The sequence below is a fragment of the Oryza brachyantha genome, chromosome 1 (genome assembly GCF_000231095.2).
Source record: "Oryza brachyantha chromosome 1, ObraRS2, whole genome shotgun sequence".
Lineage (NCBI taxonomy): Eukaryota > Viridiplantae > Streptophyta > Magnoliopsida > Poales > Poaceae > Oryza > Oryza brachyantha.
Window position 1 is genome coordinate 28292514 of NC_023163.2, and position 9257 is coordinate 28301770.

The 9257-nt window shown below is 42.7% G+C and overlaps 1 protein-coding gene across 1 annotated transcript; it reads left to right on the plus strand.

Moving 5' to 3' along the window:
* Window positions 1-4428: 4428 nt before the first annotated feature.
* Window positions 4429-6405, plus strand: LOC102718505. Its single transcript, XM_040521104.1, has 3 exons — window positions 4429-4802; window positions 4921-5047; window positions 5620-6405. Exons 1-3 carry the CDS (start codon window positions 4429-4431, stop codon window positions 6403-6405), a joined length of 1287 nt encoding a protein of 428 aa, XP_040377038.1.
* Window positions 6406-9257: the final 2852 nt, after the last annotated feature.

The window sequence follows — 9257 nt, forward strand, 5'->3', positions numbered from 1 at the left end:
TCGTCAGCCGGCCTCCTCCCTCTCTCTTCCCGGGCCCGCCTGTCAGCCCCTTTTCCTCTCTCACCCGCCGACAAGCGGCCCCCACCTTCAGCCGCCACCTCCCCCTCCGCTGACGTCAGCACCCCGCTTAATTGCGCAATAATTGATTTAGGACTTTTCTGTTTAGTTTAAAAACCTAGAAAACTTTTAAAATTCATAAGTAATTCATCTAGTCTCCGTTTATGTCCATTCACGTTTCATTAAATCCAGAAAAATACCAAGAATTCATTAAAAATAGTTTCTTTCTTTGTTTAGTAGTTTTATAGTCTGTTTTTGCTTGTTTTGCCTTGTTTATCGTAGGTTTTGACCCCGTTGAAGCGTCGTTCGTTCTCGAAGTCATCGCCGAAGTTCCTCGTGGGTCTGAGCAAGGCAAGTGGCACCCTTCTTTGATCATATTGAACCTATGTTTATAAAATTCCCCGCTTTACGTTCAAACATGCATTGTTTTGACCTTGTTATTTTATTTATCTACTGGGCATTTACCTTTATACCCGTTGTTTCCCACTTATTATTATTGTCATCCCAGGGTTAATTTGACTAGAAATAGGCTTAGGCAATGCTTAGCCATGCTTAGTTCAACTAGCTCACCAATTCTTATTTAATTTCTGTTAGACTTTAATAAACCTTTAATGGTTGTGATCATGATGAATTTTCCGATGTGGATTAAATACAATTAAAATATTGCTTATGGTGGGCTGCGGGTGCATGGTTTTGAGAGTCGCACCCATGACAGTTAAGGACCGGTTCTCGGGAAACCCTGAAAGTCTTACACGTACTAACCACAAGCCAGAATGGGCAACGGTGAGACTTGTAGTCTAGCTTGTCCCTATTCAACGTACCCAGGCAAGGGTGGACGTGATAGAGTATGGATGGGAATCGTGGTGTAACATGGTCCTATGTTGCTTTCGGATTTACCTAGGGACAAGAGGGGGCTGCCCGACTTGGTGTAAAGGAGGGGGCGAAACCTGAAGTGTGGTACGATTGTCTAGGGAGGGTTAGGTGAAAGGTCTTATCATGGTTTCCGTACTGAGGTATCGTGGTGATACGTTGGGGCATGGTAACATGTTTGGGAGCCATGTCTTGTGGGTAAAGTTGTACACCTCTGGAGAGTAAAACTATTCAAATAGCCGTACCCGCGGTTATGGGGCGAACTGACAGATTCACTGGGATTAGTTGAACCTTTTATAATTTGATTAATCTTGGAGTTGGTTTAACCCTGCGCAACGTGGTTTAACGCTGGACAATGGTTTGGGCCTGTTGCAACGTGGTGTAACGTTGAACAGCGGATGATTATTTTAAATATTTACTTTATTTTTTATTCAGTCCACTTTATTTACTGTTTTGCTAAATTACTGCTGCTTTGTGCAATCTAATCTTAGCCTATCCTTGATACCCTATTGCATTCATTATTCTCCCTATCTTGGGTGTTACTTGTTGAGTACGTTGGTTTGTACTCAGCCTTGCTTAATTTTTCCCCCACCGGAGCAAGTGTCAGAGCCTGAGTCAGAAGTCAGAAGGTTGTTCCCAAGGTTGAAGTGAGGTTCAGTCCGCCGTCGAGAATGCCTGTGGTGTGCAGCCGTCATCGCCAGCTGAAGTTAAAGATTAGATGGTTTAGTTTGTTTTCTTTTCCGCTGCATTTCGATGGATAATTGTTTTTGTTTGTTTTTAAGTCGTGGAACTGTGTATTAATTTGTCATAGATAATTCCTGGACCGAGATTAATGTATGCTATTGTTCAGAAATTGGTGTAAATTTCTGGGCGTGACAAAAGACTAGGCCATAAATTTGGAATTTTTTGAATTTTGAATTTTATTTATTAAATAATTTACCAATTTAATCTTGCATTTCAAAAACTCATAAAACTAACCTCCTGCCGCCCTTTAAGAGGGCGGAAAGGTGACATGACAAACGGTCACTCGGTCGCAACGAACAGCCCAAAACAGCGACACAGCAAATTTTACATTTAGGCCTAAATGCAAAATTTGTCGTGCCGCCCGGGAATTTTTCTATTGAAAAGAGAATTTTTTTTGATTGAATCGCGGTTAGATACGTATATGTACAACTTATGTAATTGTCTAATCACAATTATTATCATAGCTTAGTGGTCATTGCCCCAATCTTCTATCCAGGAGACCAGAGGTTGAGTTTTGGTAGCAGCATATTTTAGTTGATTTTTTCTCAGGCTGGTAGTAACCACTGAGCCAAGAAACTATTTGTGATCTGATAATTACATACGTTATACATATGCGTATCTAACCAATCGAAAAATTACCGGGTGACACGAAAAATTTTGTATTTAGGTCCTTTCCGCCACAAATTTTGTATTAGGTCTTGGCGCCCTTACAAAGGGCGGAAAGGGCCTAAATGCAAAATTTGTCGTGCCGTTGTTTCCGGCCGTCCGTTGCGACCAAGTGGCCGTTTGCCATGATCTGATAATTACATGCGTTATAAATATACGTATCTAACCAATCGAAAAATTACCGGGTGACACGACAAATTTTTCATTTAGGTCCTTGCCGTCCTTACAAAGGGTGGCAAGGACCTAAATGCAAAATTTGTTGTGCCGCTGTTTCTGGCCGTCTGTCGCGACCAAGTGGCCGTTTGCCACGTCACCTTTCCGCCCTCTCAGAGGACGGCAGGAGGTTAGTTTTGTGATTTTTTGAAATACAAAATTAAATTTATAAATTATTTAATAAATAAAATTGAAAATTCAAAAAATTCCATAAATTTGATCACCCGCAACCATCATCTTGTTTCTCCGGTGTAAAATCTCAATGTCATACACTGTGCAAGAGAATCTATCTATCTATATACCTTCCATACTACTCCGTAATAAGGTTAACTAAAGAGATATAGGCATTAATTAACCGTGAGTAAGATGGACGTATTATCTAATTCGATAATAGGCATTCTAAGGATATTACCTAATTCGATATCTACCAAAAGTCTTTATTAACCCTTGGTCAGTTGGTTATTAATTGATAACCTCTTACTTCTTAGATAGCAAGAGTAGCATCAACCGTTGGATCCTTTAAAATAGACGATTCAAAATAACCCGGGTGCATCTTAACAATCTCATACATACATACGTACATACTTACTTACGTCGATATGTGTAGATTATTTTTATTAGTCTTGGTGTTATTTCTAATATGACGATCAAACTTGGATAGAATATTTCTAGTATTTAAAATTTATCCCACAGCATAGTATCTTGTTCACCTACTTTCGTGTCTCAGCAAACAAAATCCTTTCTTATTTAATATCTTCACGTACTTTCTTATTTTAACTAATAATAACGAAACCTCAATTAATTTCACTTCTCTTATTAATCCTAATAAAAAACTAAAAGTCTAAAGTGCTTATATTTGGAGACTGAGGGATAGTAGTTAACATGCACATTTTTCTTTTGTTTTTCATTAATCCTAATAAAAAAACTAAAAGTCTAAAGTGCTTATATTTGGAGACTGAGGGGTAGTAGTTAACATGCACATTTTTCTTTTGTTTTTCATCAATACTTCAAGTTTTCAACGTCTAATCACCGGTTATTTGGTTATTCTCCTGGATAGGTAACGGCATTGAATATCCATCCCTACTTGGACGCGTTGGTTTTAGTCTGCGGTTTCATTAATACCACAAATCTATGTCGTGTGTGCCATGAAAACGACAAACCTATCCAACAGTTATAACCGTTACTTTAGTACATACGTTATATTATCCCGTAGGTAGTTAACATTCACTATTTTTTTAATAGGTTTTTTCATGATACTTCTAAAGATAACGAATTCCAAAATTTTAAGCTATGACAATAGTATCAACCCAATTAAGTGTTTTGGTTAACATTGACCTCTTGAAGAGCCATGAAATCATTTGTTATGGTATTTATCTTGATGAGGATTAAATGCTCGAGGAGTATAGCCAAATCTGCAGACATACACTCAAAGTTCGAATTGTGCGGCATGGAAGTACACTTGGGTGCATAGCATGGCATGCAGATACAGCCATAAACCTTTGGTCAATGCATATCCTACTGGCAGCTCACTGCCACTGTTGATATTATTTTATATTGACAACTAGGCCCTTTTGTCTGTTAGCTCACCTCTTCAAGCATTGCATGCACCTGATGTACAGAGCTCATGGGCTATACACATAGAAATATCTAAAATGCACTCCTCACTGCTTAAAACAGACATGGAACGTCATACTCTAGCTATGTTTCTGACCATTGGATCGTCTCGTATATGAACGGCTGATACACTCCCTCTTACCCTATATAAAGAGGGGACTCAAGTCTCCATCACACTGATCTATCATCTTCTCGACTTGCTCTAGCTCAATCGACCTCATTTTGCTTTAATTCCCTAGAACTCTAGGGTTTCCGGTTCTTGCCATGGTTCCGACCTTGAAGGACGAGCTTACGGCGGCTGCAGGTAACTCCTTCATCAACCAAGATTTAGTGATGGCAGGAGCTGGAATGCCAACTAGGTACTTCGCAAGCTCTAGCCATGGCACCGGTGCCCACTACCAAAGTTCCAGCAGTGCTCCAATCACCATGGCAGTCCCCGATGTGGGGTTTCTCATTGCTGGGATAGGCATGGCTCCATCTAGCTTCGTGCTGCCAGAGGGGGCTCTAGGAGCTGGCTTCAGCAACATGGGTGCAGTTCCAGTAGGGGTTGTCGTTCCTCGGCAACAGCATACCCGAGTTGGAGGCAGCAACGGCAACCCAGGGCCATTCAAAGGAGCATGGACCAGGCAAGAAGATGAGTAAGTCACCGATCAATCGATTTCTGATAAGAATTTCATTTTATTGAGTTATCTTCAACTTCATTCTCGATCGTCAGCAAGATTTTGTATGTATATCTATGTGTCCACTTGTTTGCAGAGTTCTCAAGCAAATGGTGATACTCCATGGAGATCGCAAGTGGTCAACAATTGCAAAGAGCCTCCCAGGTCGGATCGGGAAGCAATGCCGCGAGAGATGGACCAACCATCTGCGCCCGGACATCAAGGTCTTACTCTCAACTTCTTGATTCCCAGATTATCCATATGACTTTAAGGGATTTCTTGTCAGATTTATGCAAAAATCATGCTGGAATTTCGTTGTTGTTGTATATGCTAAACTCAATGTGTTTGGCAGCTAGCAATCCAAATCCTCAGTTCTTTATGTTGTTTTAGGACTTGAAATTCAGTAGATATGGAGATTTCCCAATCAAAGATTCATATGCATGTCCTTGCAGAAAAAAAACATTCAGAGGCATGGTTACATCTGTCTAAAATTGTACCTGCTTTAATTACTGCATATTAAATTTTACAAGGTCAAATCTCTTCTTGGTTTATGACTACGAAGCAAACAACAATGATGTTAGTCTACACCATGCATAAATATGGTAACAGATTGTGCCTATATTTAATCCTCAATAAATGTAAGATTTAAGTTCATCAAAAATAAACCTGATACAGATACAATATAGAGATTGTCAAATATCTACAAGTCTTGAAGGATTGAGTGCATATTTACTTTTGTTGTGCCGTCAATCAAGTAGACACAATCAATATTACAAACATCACAATTTAATTGCAGAAAGACGTCTGGACTGAGGAGGACGACGCGATGTTGATCGAAGCACACAAAACTTATGGGAACCGTTGGTCGGTGATTGCAAGGTGCCTCCCTGGCCGGTCGGAGAACGCCGTCAAGAACCACTGGAACGCAACCAAGCGCAGCCTCAAGTCGAAGCGTCGGACGAAGAAGAACAAGAGCGAGCAAGCGGTGACGAGGCAGCTCTCCCCTCTCGAAGAGTATATCCGTAGCCAGTACCCGGCGGCCGTCGAGGCCGCGCCGCCACTGCCGGTGCCGGTGCCGGTGCCTCGACGCCCTTCCGACGTCGTCTTGCACGGGGCCGGGCCGGTCAGGACGGGTACCCCAACAGCCACGTCGGAAATGGGGATCTACCTTGGCCTGGCTAACCCGGGTGGACCGCCCCAGCAGCAGCTAGCGGCAATGAACCTGAACATGTCACTGGCGCCGAACCTTAACGCCTCCTACAACGAGCAGCAGGATGGATACTACCTGCCGTTCGACGTCCCTCAGGGCAACATTCACTACGGGGCGCCGCCGGTGCAGCAGCAAGGGATCAGCGTTGGTCATGACCTGCATTCTTCTTGCCTGAGCCTGTACCACCCGTCGCTCCCCGGAAGCCACCCGATCGGCGTGGAGTTAGGTGGCTACTACAGTGAGGCTGGCCCAAGCAGCGGTAGTGTCAGCGGCGTCGACCCAGACGACATCGACGTCATCCAGATGGCCTCCAGGCAGTTCCTGGTGCCGTCCGAGGCTGAGGTTACCCTTGACCTGACCAGGTTCAAGTGAGGTTTGCAGTGCCAGTACTGCCATATCGATCACCGCTGGGTTAATAACTCATCTCGTTTTTAATTGTTGCTGTTACTTTTCTCCAAGTACTCCGAATGCATACCTGCCTCGCGAATGTATGTTTTTCTTGTACTTTTTGTTTGGTTTATACATTCGATCGGTCCTTGCATGGTCCATGTGGTGTACTGCAGTACTGGTGTGGAAACCTTTGTTTGTTGTACTTACTTACCTTTTAAGCATGGATCAGTGTGTGGATTTCATGGTTTAATTCCTCCTTAAATCCTACTCTTTTCCTCGAAACAATGCTTTTCTATTTTGTAGTTTCCTACTGCTGAGCTATTGGCGCGTGGAAAGTGGTAAGCACCTGGTACGTCTACTCCATGTACTCCAGTCTTTGCTTGCTTCCGCGGATGGTGCGCAGCTATCTGGGCTTTAAATGTTGCTCGCGGACAAAAAGAGCACAAGAGTTTGGCGTGCAGTAGCGCTGTTCAGTTCCTCTCCCGAACCACTCAAACGGCAGCCTGCGCGCGTGATGCGCTCACCATGGATCCGTTCTACCTGCATGCATCATGCATCCAGGAATGCAGCTGCCGCGCGTACTTGACGGCTGGAAGTATCTGGGGAAGTATTTACGTCATTGGATATCATTTCCCTTCTTTGTATCACCTAAATAATTATTAATAATATTAAAATTTTTGATATGATAGATTAATATAAAAACGTGTAACAAAAATAATAAATTTAACGATAGAATGTGTACCTGCTAGTTTTAGCTTATTTTGCTTTTTATAATTTATAGAAGTCGAATTTAAATTTGCATGTTTGTGAAGCGATGTTATCTCATATTAATACATTTGGTTATTTCTTTAGAAAAAGTTAATAGCTATTTATGTAACATAATATGAAATGATTAGAGCATGTTTCGATTGAGGGACTTTTAGTACCTGAACTTTTTTCTAGAAGTCCCTTCCCAGGGACTACAAAATTTGTCAGTGACTAAAAAAAGTCCCAAAAAAGTTCCTCCTATTTGAGACAAGAGAGTTTTTTTCCTAAAGTCTCAAAAACTTTTTTGGATCCAAACAGTACTAAGGATGAAAATCCATCAACGTATCCGGAGAATAAAGGCGAGTGTTAGTATAGTAGCTTAAACTACTACTAATGCTCCGCTGCTAGTTGGCTGATGTATATTGTGACATTTGTTGCATTTAACACTTACCTGAAGAGCAAGACGTGTATCATTATAGTGTAAATCAGTGTTTGTTTTTAAGTATAGATGAACTCATCGAACAATACAGCTGACCTTACTCGATACACAGCTAACCACTACCCAGCTAGGCTCTTCGCGACGCCCATCTTGTTTCCGGACAGAACTCAGCAACATTCGTTTCAGCTCTTTCCATAGCGGCTTCATCATTTTTCGTCAACACGTGTTCCAAACTGCTAAAAGATATTTGTGTTTTTTAAGAAAAATTCATAGAGCTTTAGGATATTGATAGTCCTAGTACATGATACGGTATCCCTCAACTTTGTGTGATGTTCTATCCTAGCGTATAGTACTATGGAAAGGCTATTACGCAACTGCACACAACGTCCGCGCTAACCTGCCCATCTTCCATTTTTGGCTACTGATCATTTCCCTTTTGGCCTTGATTTTTTAGTCTTGAGCAGCCTGCTAAGCAACATAAGGGCATACCTAGTGCACCATGCTGCAAGAGAGTAGCCCAAGCCATCCACGTAGGAGAATCTCCACCGTGGAGGAGACAGAGGCAAAAGTCATGCTCCTGCAAATGTCGGAGCGTCTTCGCCAGGGTAGAAGTGGCTTTGAGAGAGTTTGTGTGGACTGGACAAAGGAAATAGGGCGGGGAGAGATCTAGAAGAGCTTCGGGGGGGGGAAAGGAGGGACAGCGGCGTCCGCGGCGAGGAGAGAGCGGAGCCGACGAAGGGAAGGAGAGGCGGCAGCTTCGGCGAGGGGAGAGCGGAGCCGACGGAGGGATGGAGGGGCGGTGGCTTCAGTGAGGGGAGAGCAGATCTGACAGAGGGAAGAAGGGGGACGTCAGTCGACGGCACCGACAGCGAGGGGAGAGCGGAGCCGAGCAGCAGTAGATCGAGGAGTACGCCCAGATGTTCTGCTAGGAGAAGCTTGTCGAGATCCACAAGATTGTTAAAAATATAATCTTGTTGTAGTTTCAGCATCTTTATTGTCATATGGTAGTACTACCTTAGTTTCATATTGTAAGATGTTTGATTTTTTGGTTGCAACGTTTGACCATACGTCTTATTTAAAAATTTAGTACAAATATCAAAAATAACGAGTCGTGTTTAAAGTTCTTTTGATAATAAAATAAGTCACAAGCAAAATAAATGATATTTCCATAATTTGTTGAATAACACAAATGGTCAAACATTACAATCAAAAAATCAAACATCTTATATTATAAAACGAAGGGAGTAGCTAACTAGAAGTCACATGTATGTGTGTTGCATGGCGTGAGTGCTAGCTTAGTGGTTATGCTGCGTGGCTGACTAAGTAGACAGATTGGCAGTTAGTAGTGGCTGATCGTGTTGCCAACGAGTGAGAGTACATCTAGCTAATTAGTTAGCCATGCGTGCAAATGTGACCCATCAAGACGTGCATCACACCTAGAGGTGGGACTGGGCCGTGCCGAGGCACGGCCTGGTCCATCGTGTTTTGTGCCAAAATTAATCATGCCGGCCTAGTCCGATTTGCTCACCGTGCCGTGCCTTGCCGGCATACGAGGGTGATGTCACGGTCCAAGTCCGGTCCAAAAGCATATCGTGCCTGTTTGGGCCGTGCCGACCCAAACACAGCCCAGTACAAGTTGTCTAGTCTA

Coding starts and splice junctions, on each gene's coding strand:
- LOC102718505 (XM_040521104.1), top strand. CDS start 4,429: ATGGTTCCGACCTTGAAGGACGAGCTTACGGCGGCTGCAGGTAACTCC. Junction 4,803..4,920: donor TGGACCAGGCAAGAAGATGA/GTAAGTCACCGA, acceptor ACTTGTTTGCAG/AGTTCTCAAGCAAATGGTGA. Junction 5,048..5,619: donor ATCTGCGCCCGGACATCAAG/GTCTTACTCTCA, acceptor ATTTAATTGCAG/AAAGACGTCTGGACTGAGGA.